The 26,396-nt window shown below is 37.1% G+C and overlaps 9 protein-coding genes across 9 annotated transcripts; 5 read left to right on the top strand and 4 right to left on the bottom strand.

Annotated features, from left to right (window-relative positions):
• Positions 1–877: 877 nt before the first annotated feature.
• Positions 878–3,466, bottom strand: PKNH_1007900 (uncharacterized protein; the record flags this gene model as incomplete). The annotated part of the gene is made up of 1 exon (XM_002259525.1): positions 878–3,466. The coding sequence occupies one exon, from the start codon at positions 3,464–3,466 to the stop codon at positions 878–880; it is 2,589 nt and encodes an 862-aa protein (XP_002259561.1).
• A 1,240-nt stretch (positions 3,467–4,706) lies between these two features.
• PKNH_1008000 (F-box protein FBXO7, putative) lies at positions 4,707–5,954 on the bottom strand (the record flags this gene model as incomplete). Its single annotated transcript, XM_002259526.1, has 1 exon — positions 4,707–5,954. One exon carries the CDS (start codon positions 5,952–5,954, stop codon positions 4,707–4,709), a length of 1,248 nt encoding a protein of 415 aa, XP_002259562.1.
• Positions 5,955–8,901: 2,947 nt separating this feature from the next.
• Positions 8,902–11,479, top strand: PKNH_1008100 (ubiquitin fusion degradation protein 1, putative; the record flags this gene model as incomplete). Its single annotated transcript, XM_002259527.1, has 2 exons — positions 8,902–9,159; positions 9,752–11,479. 2 exons carry the CDS (start codon positions 8,902–8,904, stop codon positions 11,477–11,479), a joined length of 1,986 nt encoding a protein of 661 aa, XP_002259563.1.
• Positions 11,480–13,636: 2,157 nt separating this feature from the next.
• On the top strand, positions 13,637–14,059 carry PKNH_1008200 (mitochondrial import receptor subunit TOM22, putative; the record flags this gene model as incomplete). The annotated part of the gene is made up of 1 exon (XM_002259528.1): positions 13,637–14,059. The coding sequence occupies one exon, from the start codon at positions 13,637–13,639 to the stop codon at positions 14,057–14,059; it is 423 nt and encodes a 140-aa protein (XP_002259564.1).
• Positions 14,060–15,267: 1,208 nt separating this feature from the next.
• Positions 15,268–16,008, bottom strand: PKNH_1008300 (50S ribosomal protein L12, apicoplast, putative; the record flags this gene model as incomplete). Its single annotated transcript, XM_002259529.1, has 1 exon — positions 15,268–16,008. One exon carries the CDS (start codon positions 16,006–16,008, stop codon positions 15,268–15,270), a length of 741 nt encoding a protein of 246 aa, XP_002259565.1.
• A 1,396-nt stretch (positions 16,009–17,404) lies between these two features.
• PKNH_1008400 (conserved Plasmodium protein, unknown function) lies at positions 17,405–17,833 on the bottom strand (the record flags this gene model as incomplete). Its single annotated transcript, XM_002259530.1, has 1 exon — positions 17,405–17,833. The coding sequence occupies one exon, from the start codon at positions 17,831–17,833 to the stop codon at positions 17,405–17,407; it is 429 nt and encodes a 142-aa protein (XP_002259566.1).
• Positions 17,834–20,056: 2,223 nt separating this feature from the next.
• PKNH_1008500 (ribosome-interacting GTPase 1, putative) lies at positions 20,057–21,154 on the top strand (the record flags this gene model as incomplete). The annotated part of the gene is made up of 1 exon (XM_002259531.1): positions 20,057–21,154. One exon carries the CDS (start codon positions 20,057–20,059, stop codon positions 21,152–21,154), a length of 1,098 nt encoding a protein of 365 aa, XP_002259567.1.
• Positions 21,155–22,543: 1,389 nt separating this feature from the next.
• PKNH_1008600 (conserved Plasmodium protein, unknown function) lies at positions 22,544–23,719 on the top strand (the record flags this gene model as incomplete). Its single annotated transcript, XM_002259532.1, has 1 exon — positions 22,544–23,719. The coding sequence occupies one exon, from the start codon at positions 22,544–22,546 to the stop codon at positions 23,717–23,719; it is 1,176 nt and encodes a 391-aa protein (XP_002259568.1).
• Positions 23,720–25,371: 1,652 nt separating this feature from the next.
• PKNH_1008700 (conserved Plasmodium membrane protein, unknown function) lies at positions 25,372–26,095 on the top strand (the record flags this gene model as incomplete). The annotated part of the gene is made up of 3 exons (XM_002259533.1): positions 25,372–25,603; positions 25,777–25,845; positions 25,935–26,095. The coding sequence occupies 3 exons, from the start codon at positions 25,372–25,374 to the stop codon at positions 26,093–26,095; spliced, it is 462 nt and encodes a 153-aa protein (XP_002259569.1).
• Between the last annotated feature and the right edge of the window lie 301 nt (positions 26,096–26,396).

A 26,396-nucleotide genomic window follows, 5' to 3' on the forward strand; every position in this document is an offset into this window, starting at 1 on the left:
CTGAACGAAATCTCCATGCATGTGTATTCGTCAGTCCACCTCCTACTGCTATGCATAGGACAATAGCCCCCTTTAATATTATAAAACATGTACAAACGCACGCATGGTGCACTGTTCATATAGGTTAATAGAGGGAATAGGAAAAAAAAAAAAAAAAGGGCAACCTGAAAAATTGGCGAAGAGTTTCACATCTAACCTAGTCAATTGCGCGAACGAACAGAGGGGTATCTATTCGGGTTTGCATTTTTTTTCCTTCAAATGTGTTGGCGTAATTATGAAGCTAACTAAAGAATTATCGCTCTCCCAATATATCATACAACCTATGGTCACCTCCTACGCCTTCCTTTTTTGCTACTTCGTCAAGCAACAAAAGGGACATCTATAAAACTTGGCGTAAACATATTCGCTTCAATTTCGAAAAAAAATAGGCGTCTTCCTCTGATTTCCTAAAACTATAGAGTTTATTCATAAAAGGGAGTTGTGCTGCACCCTCATATGGCTATCCTTTACCAAAATGAGTTGCATAATAAGTCTAGATACCACAAAATAAAAGGCGCACCCTTAAAATGCATATATTCGTCACTACACAAAAAATGGGAATATAAAGAAACGAATATGGGTATAAATAAAAAAAAAAAAAAAGGAACCAACTGGGTGCATAAATAAGCCAAACATAACAAATGGTCAACGCGAAGGGTGATAACCTAGCGTAGCCAGTTCGAATTCTCCAAAAGTACCTACTGCATCGGTACACACATACAGGGTTCTGGTCGAATCATGTCAAAAGGGGGAGGGGGGGGGGAGAGGTCCACTTGGGGAAATGTGCTTCCATGGAGATGGTGGGAAGCTCCCAAGTTGACGTCATTCAAATAGCACTTCATGATTGAGAAGTGTTCTCTGTAATGGGTGGCTTATTTTTTTTCTTTCCCTTCGTGTAGACCCTCTCATCACATGGGTTGAAGCCCCGTTCCTCTGCTCCCATTACAGCCCAGGCGGGCGTCTCGGCACAGTAATCAAGAGCGGTAAAATCTTTATTCTGCTTCACCAAGAATTGAAACTTTTCATAATCAATCCAAGTGTGCCATTTATCATTTATTTTGAACTCCTTTTTTGCTATTAAAATGCTGCAAGAGTGTCTATGTTCACAGGCAATTTCGTACACGTCGGGGAGGTACCCATTAGAGTGTATTAAACTGTAGGCAAATTGGTACACCTCTTCATGCCATGGGATGTTTTTCATGGTAAGTTGATAACCATCGGAGGAACCACAATATGTTACAGCCTTTATTTCAATAAAATCTGGGTAGCCATATTCTATTAATTTAGAATAACTTAAAATTTCTTCAGACATCATATTGTATTCTTTCACTAGGGTAAATCTAAATACCGTTCTTTCTTTTCTCTTTTTTAAAATTTTAATGCACCGTATGTAGCGGTCCCAAAAATCTTTAAATAATGGCCTATCTATGTTCTTTAAAGCTTCTTCATTAGGAGCATCTATCGAAAGGTACAGTTGTGTTACTTTGTGTAATTTTTGCAACTCATTTGGGAACTGAGCATTCGTGACTAGGAAAGTCGAAACATTCTTACTATGCAGTTCATCAATCAACTTATTAATGTCTGGATACATGATTGGTTCCCCTACGAGGGACAAGGCACAATGTCTAACATTGACTGCTTCATCAAACCTTTCTTTAATAACTCCATGTGCTCCTTTCAATTCTTTTATCATACCTTTATGTTTTTTAAGTGCTTCATCTACTATCATTTCTGCGTCGTCTTTATTCCATTTCCAGTGAGTGCCCACTGGGTTTTTGTGATGTCTCCAACAGAAAACGCATTTATTGGCACAAGCTAAACTTGGGGTGGCTTCCATACATTGATAAGAATTGATTCCATAAAAGGTATGTTTGTAGCATCCTCCTCGACCCCTCAAATGTGATTTAGTCCATCTGCATAACTTGACGGCACTGTGGGAACCGATAATTTTGTACCCTTCCTTCGTTAGCTTATTTCGTTGGTTCCATGTAAGCATATCCTTCGGTTTGTCCGGGACGAGATCCTCCAATTCCTCACCACTGCTACACAGAGATGTACTTATTTTCAAATCTTCCTTTTTTTTATATGTGTGTGTACTTTTTTCTACCATTTCATCTTCGCTCTTTTCCGTGGTGGGCATTCCTTCCCATTCATCACCATTTAGGTGTGTGTATCCGTCGTTTGTGCATCTGTCGCTTGTGCATCTATCGCTTGTGCCTTCTCCGCAGGTGCTACACAACACCTTGGTAGAAGGATCCCCTTTGGGAACAATTCCCGTGAGAGGATCGCCCGCTTGAGAACTTTCTCCTTTCTGAACTGTTTCATGAATTTGATTTCCGTGCTCCTGTGGTACCTGAATCGATGCCGCGTGAGTTGTCCCCATTTTGATATTTTCCTTTTTCCCCTTCCGATTTTCCGCCTTTCCACAAAAAAAGAAGCAATAGTGCTGCAAAGAATTGTAAATCTTCCTATCTGCATAAGGCATGAAGGAGCCTAGGTGGAGGAAATTAAAGCAGTAGAAAAGGAGACCCAAACTAATTGTTTTAAATAGAGTGCATTTCCACACAAGGAAAACTTCTTCGTTGTTTTCCTCATCACACAATTTTAAGGTCTTAAATAATTTCTGTGCACCCAAGGAGGTGAGATACTTGTCGCACTTCTTAACAGGTGTGCAGAAGTGAGTACTTCCGTACTGTTTATTTCCAAAGCCTATGCATGTATAAAAAATATTTTTTAAAAAATTTTTTTCAACTCGGAAATCATTATATAGATCTTCCAGCAGTTGTTCAAATTTGTAGCAATTGCGGGGGAAAGAACCATTGCTAGCTGTACTCACAAATAATACCATCACATTTAAATCGTATTCAGTGGTGTGTTCGAAAAATGAATAATCATTGAACTCGTTGCCATTTACAAAATCAAAGTTAACTGTGCAGACATTGTTGCTTATGCAACAGTCTAGGTAGTTTACAAATTTATCGCTACATTTTTTTTCCTTCTCTTGAAATTCTTCTAATACTTCATGTACACTATTTATTACCCCCTCTGTATGGAATTTATCCTTTTTACCAGTCCTTGCAGTTTGTTCATTCTTTCCTTGTAACAATTTGGAATACTCCTTAAAATATCTCATCAATCTGTTCTCCCCATGATCCACTTCGTTTGTCCTTCCGTTAAAAAAAATGGGATGACTCCCTCCCTCCTCGGATACTATTCTGTTCACTTCATTACATATATTTTCTATGTCTTTGAAAAACTGTATTAATTCCTTTAGAAAACCCCTCGCCTTTCTGTAGCTGTTGGACCCCTCCGATCCGTATACTATCCTTAGATTGATCTTAGCCTTCTTTCTCTTCCTAACGGCGTGTTGCTCAAAAATGGTTTGCAGCAAGTTCCTCCGTTTTTTCTCATCGTCTCCCTGCACCATTTTGCCGCTCTTTCATACTTTTGGTAACTGGCCCTTTTATAGTCTGCCCTCTACGCTTAGCTCCGCGATTGGCAGAGACGCAGGCTTAGGTAATTTACCAACCTACGTCAGCTCCTCGATTGACTGTACTTTCCATCACTTGAATTTCCATGAAAAGATGCGAGACTTACCTCCACAAAAATTGAAACAAAAAAAAAAAAAAAAAAAAAAAAAAAAAAAAAAATGCAAGGTAACTTCGCTTCGTCCTTTACCGAAACTTTGAATCTGTCGTCGCCAACGTGGCATAAAAAAATTGCAAAATGGGTTCCTCCTCATTCTGCTTCTTCGTCTGCTCTTCATCATCCTTAGTAGATAATTAAAAGGGGCAGCTCATTTTTTTTTTTTTTTTTTTTTTTTTTTTTTTTTTTTTTCCAATTTCTGGTGCGTTCACCATGGGGGTTAACATATGCGCCAGGCATGTTTATTTTATTTTGTTTTATTATTTTGTTTAATTTTTTTTTTTTTTTTTTTTTTATTCTGTTTTATTCTGTTTAATTTTTTTTTTTCCCGAGGTGTTTCTGCGAATCGTGTTTACTGTCCTTGTTGTCGAGGGTCGTTGGGTAGCGCAAATGAATATATCCTTTTGGCGGACACAAAAGAACAACAAACAAACAAATGGAGTAAATGGATGCACAGATAGGTTAAAATTTGAGTGAAGCATATTGATGCTGAAGTGAAATGTAGAAAATGGAAAATGCATCAAAGTGGAAGAACGTCCATCGTGGGGGAAAAGAAAAATCATCATGAGAATGATTATAATGATAGCGATGTTGAGGCTAAAAATAAACGAAATAAGCTACAAACTGATGGTATAAATAACAAAAACATGCATGTTGTGGCTAAAGCCCAATTGGAGGGAGTAAAAGGAGAGTAAGTTCCGCACGTCTGGAGGCATTCTTCGAAGAATCTATTTTGCTCATATGGGGTATACATGTACAAACAGAAAAATTTACCACTCGTTCCGTCCATGCAAGTATATGTATATACACATGTGTGCATATTTTCTGTCCGGGGAGGGGATGGATCGAAAATGTTGGGTGCGCCCTGCAATGTGTGCATATACATAATATATGTACATGTTTATATATAAACATCCCTCTGGGAATAGAAGGGCAAATCGGTTATGTTTCACCTTCCTAATTTTTCGGGTGTAAATTTCTTCTATCTTCAAAGCTAATGCGTACATCGAAATGAGCACTCTTCACCCGTTGCGCATGGACCCCCGTTTACAATCCCTCTTCCTTCCCATGTACGAATCGAGTATCTTTTTGAAGATGCTATTTTTACTGACAGGGGGAATGCGCCCACTTTTCTTTTTCTCACTTCGTCGCTTTACCCTTCTGCGCATATCCTCATGAGCCCTATTTTCATCCATACGTTTATGTGAATATCTTTTTCTGTATGCAAAGGATGGTTCCACTTCTTGGGCATAAGAACTGTCAGAATAATTTTCTTCCTGGGGGGAGATATATTGAAAGGCGCCATCATTTCCCATATCATAAGTCAAAATGTATTTAACGCTGGAGTCTACACTCTTAAAGCTTTTTCTACATTGTGGTTGTGATAAACAATCAAACATTTTTCCAGACAAAGGGCATACCAAATACCCCCACTCTATATCTGATGATATGGCTAACTCACATTTATCATCACATATGTGATAATTCCTGCTTTCAATGCATATGTATACATCGCTTTGGGGAATATATTTAAATTCGCAGTGCTTGAAAGAACACATGTGTTCTCTTTTGTCCTCTTCCTGGAAACAACTTCCCCTCAGTGTTATTTTATTACTCCAAATTGATTCTTTTCCGATTGTATTCATCATATGGTTCTGATTGGTCAACTGATTCTCGTTTATCTCGTCATGGGTGCAAGCCATTTGGCTCCTGGGGTTCGTCATCTTCCCTCCACGAGGATTGTTCTGACATAGGGGTAACGTATCCTTACTATTCAATGTCGTCTCATTACTGCTGTTATGAGGGGTCTCGTAGCAAACATAATTCTGGAAACCCTTCCTTCCTGTGTAATAAGGGGATAAAGTTGGATTACCATCTCCGTAATCCCCTGCATACATCTTGTTATTCATCTTCAAACGACAGGAGTCAGACAAATGAGAAAGGTTAAACTGTTCAAAGGAGCGGCCCCGCAGGGCAAGTAATGATGCTTCCATATCTAAGAATTGTTCTTGTGCAGACTTTGGAAAACAAATATATTTATTTTTTTTTTTTTCTTCATGTCTTATGTAAAAGAGCTCCTTAAACGGATCATTTTCTCTCCTATTGATGATGTCATCTGCATATTCCCTGTCGTAGAAGCACTTCCACAAATCATTGTAGTTCACCGCGCAATAGAATTCTTTGCATACGCAGTTTTTATTTTTCACCACATCTTTGTAGGTTAGGAACTTGAAGATTTCTTTTATGATGCCCGATGGTAGTTCGTTCATTGGCGGCGACTGCTTGGGCGATACGAGCAGTATGATCCGTGTAGGTAATTTTTTACGCGCGTTAAATCCCTTGCCTCATTCGCCTACATGAATAGTGTGACAATCCTGCGGACACATGATCCCCCACAGAAAACGCTATCTTCACGCGAGTGTGTATCCCCTGGGGTGTTTTAAAATGCGAAAGCAGTATGAAGTTCCGAAGGTTGCTCATTTGGGAAGTCTTTCCTCGTAACGATGAGAGGTGTGTCGTACCATGCGAAGCGATTTTCCTTTGCGCCAAACCTGGAGACATTGCCTTACACGCGAGTTAAACATATCACCAAAGGTGAACTAGCTTTCGATGAGGAAAGGTCTCAAAACGTTTCACTTTTTTTTTTTTTTTTTTTTTTTTTTGTTCAATACTATTTTATGGTTTGAAATTTTTTTCTTTTGCCTTACGTCATATCATCCTCATTCGCTGTGCCTTGTTCTGTTTTTACTATATTATTTCACTTTTTTCACTGTTTCATTTTATTTCATTTTAAGATAGTGTTATACATTGTTTTCAACTTTTTTTGGAAAATATTGTTAGCGTTTAGGAAGTATTTTTTTCTTTTTTTATCATTTTCCCTTTGCATACTTTGCATGTATGTTCAGGTAAAAATGTGAAAGCAGAAATTAAGTACTTATGACAAAAAAAAAAATAAAAAAAGATGGCTTTGAAAAAGGACGCCTATATTCACACAATTGCGTGTCATACATAAAGGTTTATATAGCTACACAAATTAAATGTCCTGTAAAATGTAGCATGTGGATATGCATTTAGAGCAGTGTGTATACTCATTGACACACCATGTGTTGTCCTCAGCACATATATATATTTTTTTTTTCGTTCGCGAGATGGCATCTCGTGGTTTCCGCTCTGATGGATACTTCAATTTAGGAGTTTCTTCAGTCAGGTCTGAGCAGTATCCCATTGAATGAACCTCATATTAGGTACGTCAGCCTGTGAAGCCACCCCTCACAGCTACAACACGAAATGTGAACTGCTCAACCGTTTAAATATAATATGGAAAAGTGACATTCTCATATAGACGTAAAAAAAAATAAAATAAAATGGCAGCTAGCCACATGGGAAGAGGTGTATTCACCATGGGTAAAAGGAAAAAGACACATTTGGCAGTGTGTCAAATTCACAAAAAGGAGAGCTATCAATCTGATGTTGTGCATAATTCTATGCGGTGTCTTTAAACCAGTTTATCATTTCCCCATGTGATAAATCAAAACAACCATCAGCCCAATTTTTTGTAAACCTCCCGCAAACAATCACTAATCACCTTGAAATGGGAATAAAAAAAAAAAAAAAAAAAAAAATTACATTTTGAAAATAACTTACACATATTTATACATAACTGCTTTTTCCTCACAAGACAAAAAAAAAAAAAAAAAAAAAAAAAACATAAAAAAGGACTTGACTAATAAGGAAAAAAATTCCGTTTTCTTTTATTTACATTTGCAACATATTTGATTTTGCTAGCTATACTGATAGGTGGAAAAAGATTTGCTAACAAATGAATGAAGGCATGTATGTTATATAAATACACCCATACATATACCCGAATAGAGAGAAACATTTGAATGTGTTGCATGTGGGATAAACTAAGGGAATGATGAAAAGATAATTCACTTCCTATAGAAACGCACCCGTGTGTATGTAGCGATAAAACTAATGAGAACAAATTTTTGGTGAACATATTTTAAAGCAGAAATTGCAAAAGAGATAAAAAAAGTTGTTCTTTTGGGAAAAAGGGCCTCCTTGGGATGGGTTGTAAAGAATAACCAGAATTGTAGTTCACTCGTCCAAAATTAAAAATGATCGCTGCACAAATTTACACAAAATAGCAAACTGTCCGGGTACCAAATTGCCAAAGGGATGGTGAAACGTTAGGAATTTTTTCGGCCCACATAAGAGAAGAAGAAAAAAAAAAGAATAACTTTTTTAAAAAAAGAAAAAAGGAATAAATGGAAAAAAAAAAAAGAAAAAAGAAAAAATGGAATAATTGCTTTAAAAAAAAAGAGAGAAACTGAAGAAGGGCAAAACGGTTAAAAAATAATATAAGTAAAAAAAAAAAAAAAAAAAAAAAAAAAAAAAAATTAGCTAATGATCAAAGCTGCATTTATAACAAATTTAAATAAAACTTTTAAGGTTTACCAATAAAGTTTTATGAGCACTTCTCATGAATGCATAACTCGAATAACAGTATTCATAGCTGTCATTTGAAGGTGGTGTACTTCTGTTTCATTTTTGCATCCATCATATACTTGCATATACTGAACAGTAATGCTTTAAGGAGAAGGAAGAAATATATATATATATATATATATATATATATATATATATATATATATATATATATTGTATGCATTTGCAAGTACATCCCATCGGCGTCCACATTATCAATGTTAATGCCACTTGGGTAGGCTTAACACGCCAGGCGAGTGCACTCAAATGGCTAGACTGCGCATTAGGATGAGTTTTATATGAGCCAATTTGTCCCATGAGTAAGGCTGCATTTGTTGGTTTTTTGAAGCATTATATGCATGTACGCATCACCTGAGCATGTTCCAAATGGTGTAGATTACCTTGACATATGCGTTTGCATTGCATATTTTATGTTTTTCCATTTATATACCTTCTCCAATTTGTTACACTATGGATGAAGGTCAATCCAATATAAATGCATGAGTAGATATGCATAGACTCCCTTTTTTTATGACCCCCCCTCTATACCGTTAGGTGCAATCGGTTCATATTTATTTCCATGCACTTGTAGGAATGCACATTCTGGATCTTATGGGGCATGTCATATTTCGTTTGTCCATTTTTGAGAACATACTTTTATTACTTTTTTTTTTTTTTTTTTTTTTTTTTTCCATTTTTCCATGCCACCGATAAGCCTTTAACACCATGGATGATGACTTCCTGAGAGCGGTAAATAAATTCAATGCGAATTTGGGGATTCACAAGAAGAGTTCTGTTAGGGATATGAGTGAGAAAAAAGAAAAAAAGGAAAAGGTTGATGATGAAAATGCGAATAAGCTGAAAGAAGACTTGGAGCTACATTATATACACAACTCGAACAACAAAATATGCCAAAAGTTTTTGACTCTTCCCTTGAGCGCCAAACCGGACAGGCTGAATAGCCACTCGGATAAGGTCATCCTGGTAAGTCTAACTCCTTGCGGAGGGTGGTAGCGATGGCGTTGCCAAATGTTCAGTTGCTATAATCGTGGTCGTCATGGTAGACCAAGTAGTTGGATCCCTCCTTGTAGAAGTTATCCCACCGGAAACGTTCTCCTGTATGTTCACCCCATTTTCGTCGAGCTCATCTTTAAGGACCCAAATGGGAAAGGACGTTTCGTACAGCAATTCTCTAAAAGGCAAAATGATGAGGGGAGGAAAATTCCATTTGTACATATGCCCCTGTGCATTTCAGATGGATATTTTCGCCCCGCTTTATTTTGTTCATTTTTAGTGCGTTCATAAGTAGCTCTTTAATTACTTGAACATATGATGTAATTAATGTCACGCGTGAATGTACAGTTCCGGGGATATACTAACTCCATTTGTTGTGTGAAAACACTGCGTAGGGTGTAACCAAATGGAGAACCACAAAAGGGGGGGCGTATTCGTGCATATGAAGGGGGGGGGGTTTATTTCCTCCGCCTGTCGTGCAGTGCACGCACAAACGTATATGCCTACACACTTACCCACAACGAAACGTGTACTCTTTCCCACCCAACCGCCCACCGTTCAGCCAGTGTCCATCTTGAAGACACTCGAGAAGGGATTCTACAAAAGCGAAGTGGAGTTCCCCTACACCTTCAGCCTAAAGAACGTACAAAACAACTACATCACGCATGTGTGCGTTTTAGAGTTCAGCTCAAATGAAGGAATCATACACGTATCAGAAAATGTAAAAGAAAACTTAGGAATTAAGCAAAAGAGTGGAATAGTACGATTATTAGTAACCTATGCAAATATACCAAAATGTGATTTTATCAAATTTGAATCTTTAAATGAAAATACAAGAAATATCAAGTTTATGAAAAATTTACTACAAAATGAGTTGAACTTAAATTATAGTACATTAACCTTGGGGGATTACGTCCATATTAACAACTTAAGTTTCTACATAAGTGAATTAGAACCAGATAATGCCGTTTCGCTAATCAATACTGACATCACCGTCGATATATGTGAAAGGAAAAATGCAACAGAAAAAAAAGACGAATCTTCGAATTGCCTGAACGACTTTTATGAACCCATAAATACTACAGATGTGACTATTAATAGTACTATTAAAAAAGGAATGAAGAAATATAAATACTTTTTCCACTACTCTGTTTTGGATTTGCTCAAGAAAGATAAAATTGAAATAAAAATTTCACTCCATTCAAGTGGTCCAACTAACAATATAGACTTGTACGTGTCCTTTCCTCCGTACGATTCTGTTTCTGATGTACTGTACCATTTGCACTTTGATGATTTTAGTAAAGACATCACCATAAATAGGGATCTCATGACCAAATCCTTGATGTTACACTTTGTCTGCTTTGCGAAGGAGCCTAGCGATGGCGACACAGACGAGGTGAAAAGAGGAGACAACTCGCTATGTATATCTCAGCTCGAGAATGACCCCTTCCTTGAATACCTATATGACCAATATTTCCCTCACTTAATGTACATTGCCATTTCGTGTTCGGCGGAAACGGAGGTGCAGTACACTTTATCGATGAAAGTAATCACTGAAAGTGAGATGGAAACACCTAAAGGGCACGGAACAGAGGGCAAGTGTAACCCCCTCACTTCCAGTACAGCTATTAAGCCAACCGAAATTGCGAGTAGCGCTCACAAGTTTATAAAATGTAACAATTGCCTGAAAGACATTCTTGAAAATAACCTGAGCATGCATCAAATTCATTGCGTAAAAAATATTTCCCTATGTAATATATGCAAAAGGTGTTTCCAAAAGAAGGATATTTTAAATCATATTCATTGTAAGATATGTAATGAAGGCATAAGTACGTCCAACAGAGAAAAACATAACTACACGTGGCACACAAAAATAAAATGTGCATGTGAGAAATATTTTTATAAAAAACAATTTATTTTCCATCAAGCTTTATTCTGTCCAAAGAAAATTATCTTCTGTTCCTACTGTAACGTATTTACAACATCCTCCACAAGCGTCTACAATGAAGATTATATTTTGGCAAATTTTCTTGACAAATTTGATGACCAAGAAAATTTTACGTCCAAATCGGTCCCGTATTATATGCACTTAATACATACGAACTTTTCGTATTTTGTTAAATATATTAATCACACGGAACATGAAAAATACTGCGGATCCAAGTCTGCCATTTGTATATTTTGCAAAACTAACATGCACAGGAACAGGTACTTGGCTCATTTAATGTTTTTCCATGACAAGGATAAGAAGGAGGCCTTTACCCTTATCAATGAAAATTTAGAAGCTTAGGGGAGTGTGTATCTGTCCACCTCATTTTTAATTCACCCACGGGAGTTGTCCCGCGTAGTTGCTTGGGAATACCCACGCATCTATGCATCCGCCGATTTGCTCACCGCGTCGCGCACATTCGTTTGTGTCATCGTTTGTGTCATCGTTTGTGTCTTCGTTTGTTTGGAAATGTACTCTATGAGATTTATCCATGTGATGATTTCGCCACATTATCATTTCCCCATATGAACCGACCCCCCTTTTTTTTTTTTTTTTTTTTTTTTTTTTTGTCCACGCAAGACACATTTTTGAGTGTTCTTGCCCCTATGTGATGGATACTGTAGCCCATGTATGGAGGGCATATCATGTTTGTATTTGTTGTATAAGTTTTTTTTTTTTTTTTTTTTCAATAAAAGCGAGTAATAACGGATGAGCAACTGACGAAATTTCGATTGAATATTTTAATGTGAAATTTCTATAACATTCGCAGTGCCATGTACTAGTACACATTTAAGGAAACATGGGAAGGACAGCTATGTGCGCGCGCATGGGCAAAAATGCAAGGGAAAAAAGAAAAATATCCCCATTGCAACATTTCCCTTTTGCGTACTTTTTCAGATCTGCTCTCTTACCACATCTGAATTTGTCGCTGTACCTATTTCAGAAAAATACGTAACATTTCTTTCCTAAAAAAATACAGGGAGGAAGTTACCACCAGTTGGGTAACGCTTCACAAGGGGACATGACAAATAATTAGTCTTCTTGCTCGCCTCGCCTGCACCTCTTATTTTTTAAAATATGTTTTCTCACATCTTAGAATAATTCGCAAAAAGTGGAAAGAAAAAAAAAAAAAAAAAAAAAAAAAAAAAAAAGGGGCGAACAAATTTGGACTTGTTTTAAATCATTTTTATTTTTCGATTAACAAAATTGAAAGTCTTCTTTTTTCCCCCCCTTCTAATTAATGAGGTACCCCCAAAGCTTAAAATATAGAAATGCACAGCGCGGCGTAAATGTACCCACTAGTATGTGTATATGTTTTTTTCTACCTTCTTCTGTTCCTTGTTGCAGATAACACGCAGGTTCTTAATATGTAAATATATTTTAACGCAGGCATGTAAACCCTGAAGCGAAGCGTGTCCCCCCAAAATTCTATATGACGCTTCTTCACCCGCAGAAACATCTACCTTAAGGTGAACTGTGACGATGTACGTTTTGCCATACAAAGCACCCTCACGCGTTGGGGCATACTTTCACGTTGCGCAAATGCAAATTCCTCGCTCGAAAAAAAAAAAAAAAATTGTATAAAAAGAAAAAAAAAAAAAAAACCTCAAAAGTGCAACTTCAAGAGGAAGCATAAAGAAAAGGGAATATTTTTTGAATTCTTCTCTTACCCTTAAAAGAAAAAGATACATGCGTAGATGAATATATGTACATGTATAGCCATAGGTATAAATTCATAAGTAGATTATAATATGTATATATTTTACTTGTACATATGATGATATAATCCGTGTGGCTTATATAATTCCCAGGCGTTTCATAAACAAGTAGCACTTTCCCTGCGCCTCCTCAACTGTTACTTCCATCTGGCATAATATATATTTTTTTTTTATTATTCCTAATATTTAAGCGAAATGTATGAACAAAAAAAAAAAAAAAAAAAAAAAAAAAAGGATGAGAGAGAAGCAACATAAAAATAACAGATCAGAAACGCATCTGTTTTGTTTGGTCATATTTGTTGTGAAAAATACCTCCAAATAGAACCGCCCCCTCTACATGAATAGAAACGCATTTTTATCTCTTAACATTTCTTCCATGTATAACTATTTTTTTTTTTTTTCCCTTCTCAGTTTGGCATGTAACGAGATGTTATACACCATTTTAGCTTGGTCAGCTTTTTTCATTTTGTCCTTGTAAAAATGTTACAAGTTCCAACTTTCCAGTCCACAACTATCTAGCGGCCACATATACGTGCATCTGGGTGTACATTTACATATTCCAACGTTGTTTGAACCTTCTCATGCCAACGGTACAGCATCAACAGAAAGAGCAGTAGATGATCTACACACACACACACATATATATATATATACCCTCGAAGAAGGCATCCCGAAGCCAGAAGCCAACATACTTAAACATACAAACCAAGTTAATTTCATCCACTTATGCCTAATTTGTATGTATTTACATCATATATACCATAGGGCATACTACAACACCTTCCAGCAAGACAGACCGACAGTAGATTCGTACAATCTATACTTATTTGTGATTTACCTTAAAATGGGAATGGTACTTTCCAAAATTTCTACAAATGATGAAGAGGGTCGATTATTGCTTTCGAAAAATGGATTACTAAATTTGAAGAAGAACGACACTGTGAGATTTAAACAAAAATTAAAAATATTAAAAAATAGAATAAATCTTTTTTTAAAAAAAGGATTTAAGACAACATCTTGGGTGGTGTGGGTTGCAGGTGTATCTGTGGTCGTCCTAATTACGCCTATTGCATTCCAATACGAGAAGGAATGCCAGTTGTTCGAAATGCAGGCTCAGTTCTTGCAGGCGCAACAGGCGGCCAATGTCCCGCAGTTGAATTGATATATTTTTGTGGTCCGCTTCGAAGTGATGCGAGCGGTTGGAGAAATTGCCCGCGCAGTAACTGCAGGGGTAGCCACAGAGATGCCTCAAAAAGCCACAGGTCTTGCAACCATCCAGGACATGTCCATGCGTGGTTTTCCCAAAAGGAAGATTTCACTTTTAAACAAGCACTCATAATCAACTAAGCTTAACACGAGCAATTTGCAAAGAAGATATTTTTCGTGCACTTTAATTGGTTAATTGTTATTGGTTTGCTATATTTTTTTTTTTTTTTTTTTCTTTTTTTCCTGTGGGGGGTATTTTAAGGAGGGGGCATACAAAATAAGTACATGCATATACACATAAATGAATAAACACATGTATGTGCACCCTCCCCTTCCCCATGTGGGGTTTTTACCATTGACGCGCAGAGGAATTTTATTTCATTTTGAAGCGCATAATTTGAAGTTCATAATTTGAAGCTTTCGGCGTTAACATTTTTCACCGTAAAAAAGTTTATCCCCATTATTTGCACAATTTCATGTCGTAAAATTGCCCTTCCAATTTCAACCGCACGACTTTGCTATTTCTCAAATCTCTAATTCCCACCTCCTGCGTATAACTGTAGTGAACAAAACGGTTTGATTAAAAAGAAACAAAATGGAAATACGAGTTTGTTGAAAATGTTCGTTTTTCAAAAAACAACTGAAAAAAAAATATAATTTTTGAGGAAAAATGTGTACAAAGGAAAGGGGCACATTAGAAAAGGGTTCATGAATCCGAAGGAAGGGATATAAAATGGGGAAAAGAGAACCAATTTTCAAAAAAAAAAAAGAAAAAATGAATAAATAATACATAGATGTCTACCCCATATATATGGATCCACATCCACAAACATGCGGTTTTTTTACCAAATGGGCACCCTCATGGAGAGATAACAACCTGCATGAATGTTGCACAGAGGGAGGTAATTCTTATGAGCGCATAATGGCTGCAAAAAATGGCTCTTCATTCTGCTCATATTAAACATAGCGTAACATTCGTAACAAACAGATAAATGATTGGCGCAAAACGGGCGATCTACACATGTAGTTAACAAAAAAAAAAAAAAAAAAAAAAAAAAAAAATGCCTAAAATAGGAAAGCAACGGAGGAGGAATGAACGTACATTACGTGCAAATACTAATGAACAAATCATTTAAGCACAAAATGGACAACCCTGCGACGAAGCTACTTCAACTTGACAATGCCCCCAGCCTCCGTAAGTTTGGCCTTCCACTTGTCAGCTGTTTCTTTATTAACTTTTTCAAAAAGAGTTTGAGGTAAGTTATCCACCAAATCTTTGGCTTGCTTCAAATTAAGATCCTTCTTAATCTCTTTAACAATCTTAATGATGGGGATTTTTTTATTGGGTTCTATATTTTCTAGGATCAAATCGTAGACCTTATTTTCATCATTCTCTTCCTCATTAGCGTTTGCATCACCTGCATTATTTTTATTGTCCTGCTCATTATTAGAAGAACCTATACTCTGTCTGGTATCCACTGAGAAGGTGGTTTCAATTTGTTTTACTAGTTCGCTGGCTTCCAATAATGTTAGCTCTTTCAAACTTTCTATAATTTTATTTACCTTTTCGCTACCTAAGGTAAATTTCTGTCTTCCATTAGATGCATCCTTTTTCAAAATGATTCCATTCTTATAATTTAAATAATTTTTCCTTCGAAGATTATCACCGGTTCTTTTTTCAGTATATATAAGGTAAATATAGCTCATCCTTCTCTGCCTCTTCAAAAATGTCAAACAGCTGATACTTCTCATGAAGTATGCTACTACATACGTGAGGCACAGGAACCAGAACCCCCTTCTGCTAAGTTTGCCTGGTCCTTTATTCCTCAACTTTGTTCTTTTCCCCTCGCACACTTTGGCTTTCCTTCTGACCAGTGCTTTATATGTTCTTCCTTTATTACTCATTCTTCAAAATTATGCATTTTTTTTAATTTCTTTTTTTTTTTTTTTTTTTTTTTTTTTTTTGTCACTGCTACTGGATTGGAGCGTATGGATAAGCGGCAAAGTTGTCACACCTTGGGGTAGTTCACCTCGGTTGTTCAGCACTGCGATAAATTCGAGAGGAGATGTTACACCTCCTGATGGTGGAGAATTCCCTAAGGGTGTGCGCTTGGTATAATTACTCAATTGAGACGACCTTATACATTTTACCTTCTTCTTTCTTTTGATCTCCTGATTGGGTGTTTAAAAGGGCGCTACTTTATAGCAGTGTTCCTTTCCCATATGGTTAAATGCTGAATAGGTAGGCACAATTGCCTGTCGAGGCGAGGAACTTTATCGAAATGCTGAAGAAGCGCAATGCTTGGAGGTACGGCGTAATGACAAAAGGCTTCTTCATATACGCCAAATGGACTTACACATCTTTTAAGATGCGCCTTCAGGTAGCCTCTTACATGATTTACAGTTTCGCTTTTTCCTTCGCGGAACTTCACCGATTGACTGCCGGCTCCGCTCGACTGCTGAAGCAAAGGTTCAACCGATCAACTAGGCCGCCTTCCCATGTGACGCATTTCCAACCGACTGAAATGCATCCGTTTGGACTGTGGAAGTATATGCCGGCAAATGCATATACGTATTAACACATGCGTGAGAATGTTCGCGCCTGTTTTTTTTATCTTGTGCCCCCGGGCTAACCCGATCGAAAATGCTACCTGGGGTTTATTTGGTGGAGCGCCAAGTAGTGCCAAAGGGTAAGTCCGTAAAGGAAACTACTAACGAGTGAACATTTTTTTAAAAAATAATGCTTGCGCAACGAGGTTTTCCCTTTTGGAAAAAAAATTAAAAAAAAAAAAAATTAAGCCAAAAATCGTTGATAAGGCAAAACATTGATGTTAAAAAAAAAAAAAAAAAAAACTGTTAATAAATGTAAAGGGGGAGAGAAAACAGGAGTAACCTGGAAAGTGGGGGAGTAACTTAAACATACGAAGCTGTCAGCATTACCACAGGAATGTAGCAAAAAAATGGGGAGATAAAAAAAAAAAAAAAAAATTCTGACCTAACTAGCCGTGTGTAAATATTACACAACTAGAAAATACAACTATTCCTTCCAACATGGAAGGAAGCTATAGCACAAAGTTATGGTCCTTCAAAATGTGTTAAGGACGTTTGACAATTTCCCCCGCCCCCTCCCTCTGTATAAACAGAGCATATATTTCCTTACACTGATTTATGTTTAATCCGATTGAAGATTCGGTTTTTAAAGTATGAAATAAGGATTTGTTTTCCACCTCATAATTGCTACTACTTTTTTCTTCTAGCATAAAGGTGAGAAGAGCAGAGAATCCTTTTCGAGTTGTATTCCTCAGTTGATTTCATCATCTTGGCTATGCTCCACCATCCCCGTGGGCGTGTCTCCACCGGGGACGCACTTCACTGTGATGTCCATATCGTTTAACAGAATTTTTCTAGCGTATGAATCTTCACCGCAAGATGACATAAACTTTTTCACTTTAAATTCAACGTAATCCTCCTCATGGTCTTCATCGTTCAATCCTATCGGTTTGCACAAGGCATCATTGATGTCGTTTAAATCGTCCGTTATGTCTATATCAAAATATTTAACCGTTTGCATTTTTTTATTTGCGAGTTTCCTTTTGTAATGATTTACCATTTGGTGGTCGTCGTTTATTATGTTTACCTTTAAATTGTCTTCGCTTGACAACTCAAAGAGGGATACGTTGTGACGAGCAAGTTCGACCTGTTCATGTGTTTCCTCTACGGAATCCTGCATGTTGATCCTGTTTTTAGCGACCAGTTGAGTGGTGTATCGAATGATGTATTGACTAGCTTACTGCCCTCACGTATTCTCTAACGTATTCCCTCACGTATTCTCTAACGTATTCCCTCACGTATTCTCTAACGTATTCCCTCACGTATTCCGTGACGACCTTCCCTTTTAACGAAAAAGCACGCAACTACACAAAGGGACCAATCGTCTACCCAATCAACTTCAAAAGTGGAGATTTTTCCTTTTTTTAAGAAAAAATAAAATTCTCATCACACATTCGCAAACATATAATTACTCTCTCCTCCTTTCCAAGTGGTATGTCAAAAATTACGGGTAGCAATTTTGTTAGTATTGTCGGTTGCCCTTTTTCAGTGGTGAATACGCTTATGTTTGGCAAAAAATGTGGGATCCCTTTTTTGTTCCTTTACAATGCATACAATGCGCCGCAGAACTGAAAAAACAAAAAGGCTGGAACAATTGGTCAGGTCGAAGAACTAAGCTGCAGCTAGGTCTCCTCCCCATTTTCATTCACCACTGGGATTTTGTCTTTATATCCCTTCCCATTGGAATTTTCTTCACGTAGTGCTAAATGAGATATTGTCACATTTGCCTAACTTTCAATATGCATTTTTTTTTTTTTTTATCTGTTAATGTTAAAATGGGAATTCCTCTTGGGTTGTGCGTAGTCAAAATTGTTCCCTTCACACGGGATGTTAAGAGAAGACGAGAAGATAAAAAGAAAGGAAAATGAAAAAAAAAAAAAAAAATGCTTACTCAAATGTGTGTGCATTACAAATAGTACTGTTTCAGATGCTCACCTATGAGGTGATATATTTCTCTTTGAGAAAATAATTACATACAAAAAATGGGTTCAAATAAACTGCAACAGATGCATAAAAAAAAAAAAAAAAAAAAGTGGAGGCAGTTTAGGAAGGATTAGGAAAAATGAGAAACAGTTCCATATTCCGTGAAAAATTCGTTTGCTCCATTTCTACAGTGAAAGTGTTGAGGCACATTGTGTAATTGGATCATGGTGGTGGATTCTTAAAAATATCTGTTTACCTAAAATGCAATGGCAAAGAGGGGGGAAAACACACTGGGAAGTTCTTAATTGAAAAGGGGAACCCATATATGTCGGTAAAGCTCATAAGTACACTTGCCGTTCCACCTCAGATTATCTTCGATCTCACCCAATGGCATAAAAGCTGTCGTATAAGTAGCCATATATAAAGCGAACGAAGAGGTATACAAATGTACATGGATATGGATTGCTTATTCCATATGCTTCTAATTCACACGCAGAGGGAGAGGAAATAATTTTGCAACATTTTTTTTTTTTTTCTTCGCGAAAATAAGGGGGAAAAATAGATACCCCAGTGCATGTACATATATGCATGTACTACGTGTTGGTTTTTTTTTTTTTTTTTTTTTTCTTTTTCTTTTTCTGCGCACTAGAATCAATTTACATTGGCAATCACGTGACTTTTATGAAAATTGTTCTTATGAGAAATATACGCCCATAGAAAAGGAGCAGATGTTTATTTGCTTTTTCTTCTTTTTTTTTTTTTTTTTTTTTTTTCTTTAACAATTGTTTTAGAGGCTTCCTTCTCTGTTGCCATTGTTCCTCCTTCCATTTTGGTACATTATTTTATTTTATTTTTATTTTTTTTTTTTTCATACCATTTTGCGAACGGGTGAAGAAGGCGCAGTGAGGAATCATGATCATCTGGACATTTATAAGCAACAATTATTTATCAGAAGGAACAAGTGGGAGGACGAAAAGGGTGAAATGACCCGAACCGCTCCCCCGCTTACCTCATTTTTTTTGGCCCACCCCTTGTTGCGCCCTTTGTAACTGCAAAAGTGACCCTCAGAGAAACAGTTCACTAGGTTAGCAGAAGCGAATTAACCAAAGGAGCATCTAACGAAAAAAGGAAAAACCCTCCTGATAACCGGGTCTAAGGTTACTTTTGAGGATACATAAAAATATACTTATCTCTCGCTGATTATCTGATTAGCACATTTTATGAAAATATTAGAGGAAGGAAGCTCAGCATAAGAGAAAAAAAAATCTATACTTTTTCCGTATCACGAAAGAAAAGAAGAATTGAAATTACCGAGTATAATTATAATCCTTCGACCATCCGCACATATCACGTTCGCGGCTTACTGGACTTGCATCTTTTTATTTTCCTATTTTCATTTTCGTCCCTCTCCGAAAGCACAATGTCTATCCTACAGAAGATAGCTGACATCGAGGCCGAAATGGCCAAGACGCAAAAGAACAAGGCGACGAACTACCATCTGGGTTTGCTAAAAGCGAAGTTGTCCAAATTGAAGGCACAGCTAATTGAAGGAGGGACGAAAGGAGGCGGAGAAGGAGAGGGGTTTGACGTTTCCAAAACGGGAGATGCGAGAATAGGTCTAGTAGGATTCCCCTCAGTAGGAAAATCAACCCTATTGAACAAACTAACCGGGACATTTTCAGAAGTGGCTTCCTATGAATTTACAACTTTAACGTGTGTGCCTGGTATTTTCAAATATAAAGGAGCCAAAATGCAATTACTAGATTTACCAGGAATTATTGAAGGAGCAAAAGATGGAAAGGGAAGAGGAAAACAAGTCATTGCAGTAGCCAAAAGTTGTTCACTCATTTTGATAGTTCTAGATGTATTAAAACCATTAACCTTCAAGAAAATAATTGAAAAGGAATTGGAAGGTTTCGGAATTAGGTTAAATAAAAAACCACCAAATATTATTTTTCAAAAGAAAGACAAAGGAGGAATCAACATCACGCACACTGTACCATTAAACAACATTGATGAAGATATGATAAAATCCATATGCCATGAATACAGAATTATGAATGCAAATATATCCATACGATGTGAAGCTACTGTAGATGATATCATTGATGTTATTGAAGGAAACAGATTATATGTTCCATGTATTTACGTTTTAAATAAGGTAGACCAGATTACATTAGAAGAGTTAGAAATTGTTACTAGGTTGCCCCATAATGTTCCTATTTCTGCTCACTTAGAATGGAATCTAGATGGGCTCCTAGAAGCCATTTGGAACTACCTAGACTTGGTTAGAATTTACACCAAACCTAAAGGCCAAATTCCAGACTATGAATCGCCTGTTATTTTAAAGAAGGAAAGATCCAAGGTGGAAAATTTCTGCAAAAAAATTCATAGGTCGTTAGTCCACCAGTTGAAATATGCCTTAGTCTGGGGTAAATCCGTCAAACATAACCCCCAGAAGGTTGGCAAGGATCATGAGCTGAATGATGAAGATGTTGTTCAGTTGGTCAAGAAGTGAACATGGGGAGGTGAGAAAACTTGATTATGAAGATTACTGCGCTATTCAACAAAGGTACGAGTGTTGAAGTTCCTATGTGTATGCGCATATGTTGGATGGTTTAATAATGCCCGGTTAAATGGGGCAACTCCTCTTTTTGGTTCGTCTTCCCAAATTTGATGATTTTTTTTTTTTTTTTTTTTTTAATGTATTTTTTGGCTCTCACCGGGCCCCGTGGAATCTCACGCAGTATATAGTCGCCATCTCTTTCTTCGAACCCATTCATGGGTTAAGACCTTGTCAAGAATGGTATATCCCTCTCGGAGGGTGCCAATTATATACTGGCCATTTTAGTTCATTGCCGTATGTTCCGTTTTGTGACGGATTAATTATTTTAATTATTTTAATAATTTTACTCTTTTTTTTTTTTTTTTTTCTAACATTAAATGCCTTTATATTGTCCACCCGGTCCATTTTAAGAAGGAAAAAAAGTCCCATTAAGGGGGGGAACTTCCCCTCTCGCCATGGATGGGATGATTCAGAATGGAAAACCTATCATCAGGGAGGCCACAACAACGCTGCTCCGCCCCGGGAAAGCTCAACAAAAAGGTGTAAATGCCATTATTCAATAAGGCTTAAATTTACCTCCATTTGGTCATTTCTACATTCTCCTGGCCCCGTTCCCATCAACAAGCTAAATGTACACGAATACGCCTGAGCCTTACAATTTTTAAATTTACTCCTTTGGGCAATGCTGTATAAAAAGTTGTTCCTTCCTCCTAGTTATACGCGCATGTGTAAGAGTGGCATGCACATGTAGCAAATATTTCATAATGCGACTGTCGCCGTCCATTTGGGGCCAAGTTGACATGGAGGGTAAACCCAATTTTTTCACATCATGTGCGATGATGATTCGACGTGATTTTCGATCCACCTTAAAGGGACCAGAAATATAATTAAACGAGAGGTACTTCACATCGGTGTCAAAAAAAAAAAAATAAAATAAAAAAAACTTTGTATGCTTTCTAAGTTGCTAATTTTACCTCCGAACAAAGGGAAAAAATAGGTGAATTTTATTATATTTTTTTTGGTAACTTAGCAAAACAGTGACACAATGCAAGTTGAGCAGTGTAATTTCCCAAGCGATTCTCTTTGACGCGCTATAAATGTTGTAAGCAAATAACAGAGCTAACTTTTTTTTTTTTTTTTTTTTTTTTTTTTTTTTTTTTTTGTCCCCTCAAAGTATACTCCTAGATTGCCAGGTCAAGGTGGCCCTGTTCTTCACGAGGAGTAGGGTAACACATGTGAGTTACGCTTCAATCAGTCTTTTAACGAGCGCTATTTACTGCAATCCCTTTAAAGGGGAAAACTGCTCCATCTCTCAGAATGGAAAACATGATCGAACGGAACATGGTGAATCAAACCCCCCACATCGTCATCCTATCCTACGATGAACAGAAGATAAAAAAATGCGTATCATATTTGACAAGCATATTTGAACCCCTAGAAAGTTACGAAAAGGCAGATACCTATAACCTCATATTTGACCGGAATAATTCTCACACTGACAATGGTTCCTCTTTCGCTTTTAAACAGATTGCCAAGGTGGCCATTGTAAATAAGTACTACAGTGCCGAGGTTACTATTTCTTCGTGCGTTATTCAAACTGGAAAGAATGACATTCGTGTAGAGCCCAATCCGCCAAATGTGGAAGGGATTGATGAAGCAGAAGACTTGTCGCAGAATGAGATGAAGGAACTAGACGCTAAGGATATCCCCTGTGAAAGTGTCATATTCCTCTTTAGCAATTTCAGCAAGAAGGAAAAAAATATCGTTAATTTAAACCCATTTAGGAAATACGACGAGGAGTGTGTAGAATACGTTAAGGATCCAGAGACCCAACAAATGATACCAAATGCTAATTTCGATTTTTCAAATATGTATAAAGATGTGGGGATTAAAATTGCCATTTTCCCTTCATCTCTTGAAAAAGACAATAAAGATATTGTTAGCTTTTTTAGCGACTATTTTATTGAATGCCTGTACATAAATTATGAATCGGATTTCTTGGCACAATATGATGAACACGCACAGGGCGAGGGGGATGATTCCAACTGTGCAGATCAGGGAAATCAAAATGTAAAAGAGCAAAATAATATATTAAGAGAATTTGAAGAACAAAAAGATGATGAAAGGTTGATAGAAGCACTGCACTGCCATATGTGGAAGGGGTTGCAGATTAAACGGGACAATTTGATCATTCCACCTAGGGGTGACTTACCGTTGAGCGAAACCTTCAAGGGTGATAAAACTGCGCCAAATGCAGAGAAAACCTCCCAGAGTGATAGAACTACTCCAGAGAAAGCAGCCAAAATGGACCCAAACGAAACGGAGGCGAACGGTAAGAAGACTCCCGAAGGACAGAAAGAAGAACTCTTCATGGAAAACTTCAACAAAATTGTGGAAAAAATGAGAATAGCAAAAATGCAAAATCAAAATTGCAGCAACCATTCTGCACGGAGAAAAAAAGCAGAAGAAATTATTTTCGAACTACAGCAGTATTTCTGTGACATTGATGAGGAGTAAGGATGGGGGGAAGTGATTTTGTTTCTCCATTAACCAGTTTTTTTTTTTTTTTTTTTTTTTTTTCCACTTGTGTATGTTTAGCTCCATTTCAAGGGAGGCTCCTATCCATGTGTGTTCCCCAAATGGGATTTATTTTTTTTGTATTTTTTTTTTTTTTTTTTTCCTTCTCATGGAGATAGCAAAGAAGAAAAAAAAAAAAAAAAAAAAAAAGAAACAAGTGTGATGGAAATACTGTGAAGCATCACACAAAACATTACAACACGCGAAAGGAAAAAAGACCTACGTCAACGCAGAATTTAGTTTTTTGTTGTCAATATTTACTTTGTAAGAATAAGTGCATTTTCCCCATGTGCACACATAGAAGGCACGTTGCGCCACAGGTATTTACATATGCATGTAACTGTATGGAGTCGCTTGTCCTTGCATGCGATTTTCCCATTCCCCCCCCACCTGTACGGACGAACAACGCCGAGGAAGGGGGAGGGGGGAGCCCTGAAAATGTGGCTTTTCCGACAGGCACAATTTTTAAATGCATAAAATAGAAATATCAAGTCTTAAGAGTCTACCCCTGTTCACTACACACATGCAGATAGGCGTACGTGCGTGTGCTTAACTGCATAGGCGCGTAGGTACATGCATACGTATACAAGTTTGCTCCCACGGCAATCACTCTATCTCGTAAATGCATGCGCCTATAAGCAACGGCACAAGGGCGAGCACAAAAAAATGAGTAGCAAAAAATTAAAAAAAAAAAAAAAGGGAAAAAATGGAGTTTATTTAAAAAAAAAAAAAAAAAAGCCACACAATATGTTCCATATCAACTTTTGTTCTGTTATTATTTCTAAATGGAAGGACACTCTGATATGTAATTAAAAGGTGGCAATTTTTTTTTTTTTTTTTTTTTTGTAAAGTTTATTCGTATCGACCTATTGTACAATCTTTGGTTCCCGCTTCATCTTCTTTTTTTTTTTTTTTTTTTCCTTCCCGGTACGTAATGCGCGTTCCATGGTTGTAGATGGTGCAAAGGAAAATTATATCATAAGCAGGGACATATAAGACGGATGTGTAAACAGTGACAAGTGAACAGTGACGTTGTGCCCTCGTCTACACTTCTCCTCCTACCGAGAGGAAGAAATGTCCAATCCCAATAAAAGAACACCACCATCACCCCCAAAGAAGGTCTACCTTTGAGCACAAAGCTGAACATCTCACTTTGTTACACACATACACGTAAACAGTGGTGTAATAATTTTGGTTAAACACATGTGGAATTTTTGAAGTCACATAATTGAACATTCACAAGGCAACACAATTTGTTAATAAGAAGGGGGATTAACGCTAGCTGAATAGCAACTGAAAAAAAAAAAAAAAAAAAAAAAAAAAAAAAAAAAGTTTCAGCTAAATTTGCAAAGCAGGTTTAATTTAAAGTGGAAAGAAAAAATACATTCCTCCCTTGTAGACCCTAATTATCAAAAGGTAAACCCCATCTCCGACGCGAAGATCGTTACAGTTTTCACAGATGAACAATAAATTATGCGTGTACTTCTATGTGTGCACCTTGATCCCTTTTCTGACTGGAAAATTTCCCCCCTATTCATACATGTCATCTGTTTGATCAACCCTCCCCCTTTTTTTTTTTCAGCTTCGGAACGATGAAGCTCTCTCATGCAATAAACAAGCTGATAGCATCCCTTGGAGGTGTTCTCTTAGTTGCGTATGACGTTGTGCGGATACACAAAAGCAGTACAAATTATGTAGACGAAAATATCTACTTGATGGATAACCCCTATGTGCCCTTTCCCACTTTTCTTATTCTGAGCTTTACATATCTTTTCCTAAACGGTTTTTCGAACTCAAGGAATGTGATGGCAAAAGGATTTAGAGGTATTCATGCTTCAGAAAACGGAGGGCAATAAAACTTATGCCAGTGCCTAATAGTATGACGCTGTATCATTGTTCATTTTCTTCCTCCCATTAACCTTTTTTTTTTTTTTTTTTTTTTTTTTTTTCATGATTCCATTTTCACACTTTGATAATTTTTTCTCCCTTTTGTTTAGGTTTCCTAAGCTGCTTCTTAATCGCGTACTCCTTCGTTTTCCTTGCACACCAGTTGTACCTCACATCAGGTAAAAGGAAGGAAACGTCACCTTTACCCCATTTGCACGCTTTCACTTAACCTTCATTTCACACACCCTAATCTCTCCCTCCTGTATAGAATTCGGCAAGGCTGAGTCGGAGATGCTCAGAAACTCCACCTACCTATGTATTTTCCTCTTCTTCTACTTCTGCTCATTGTGCATCGAAACCCATCGCAACTTATCAAGAACCGTGTCAACCAAGGAGATCATTGGGGGTCCTATCAAAATTGAAGTTTGAGTACTCATCCCATTCGTTCTTTTTTTCAAGTGTCAATTTTTTTTTTTTTTTTTTTTTTTTTTTTTTTTTCTCGAATTAGTCTACAAAATGTTCATGTGTGTATATTATGTATATGTACGAAGTGGCTCTTTTTTTATGTGTACCTCTTCATTACAGGGGAAAAACACATTTTTACCAGAGGAGCTGCGGTAAATTTGCTATGAGCGGGGGGAGGGAATATCGGAATGGACCACTGAGCAGTGGACCAAATGATGGCGCTGATTGCATACACATTGGTATCCCCCAGGTTGCTATAAGGTGT

The sequence above is a fragment of the Plasmodium knowlesi genome, assembly GCF_000006355.2.
Source record: "Plasmodium knowlesi strain H genome assembly, chromosome: 10".
Lineage (NCBI taxonomy): Eukaryota > Apicomplexa > Aconoidasida > Haemosporida > Plasmodiidae > Plasmodium > Plasmodium knowlesi.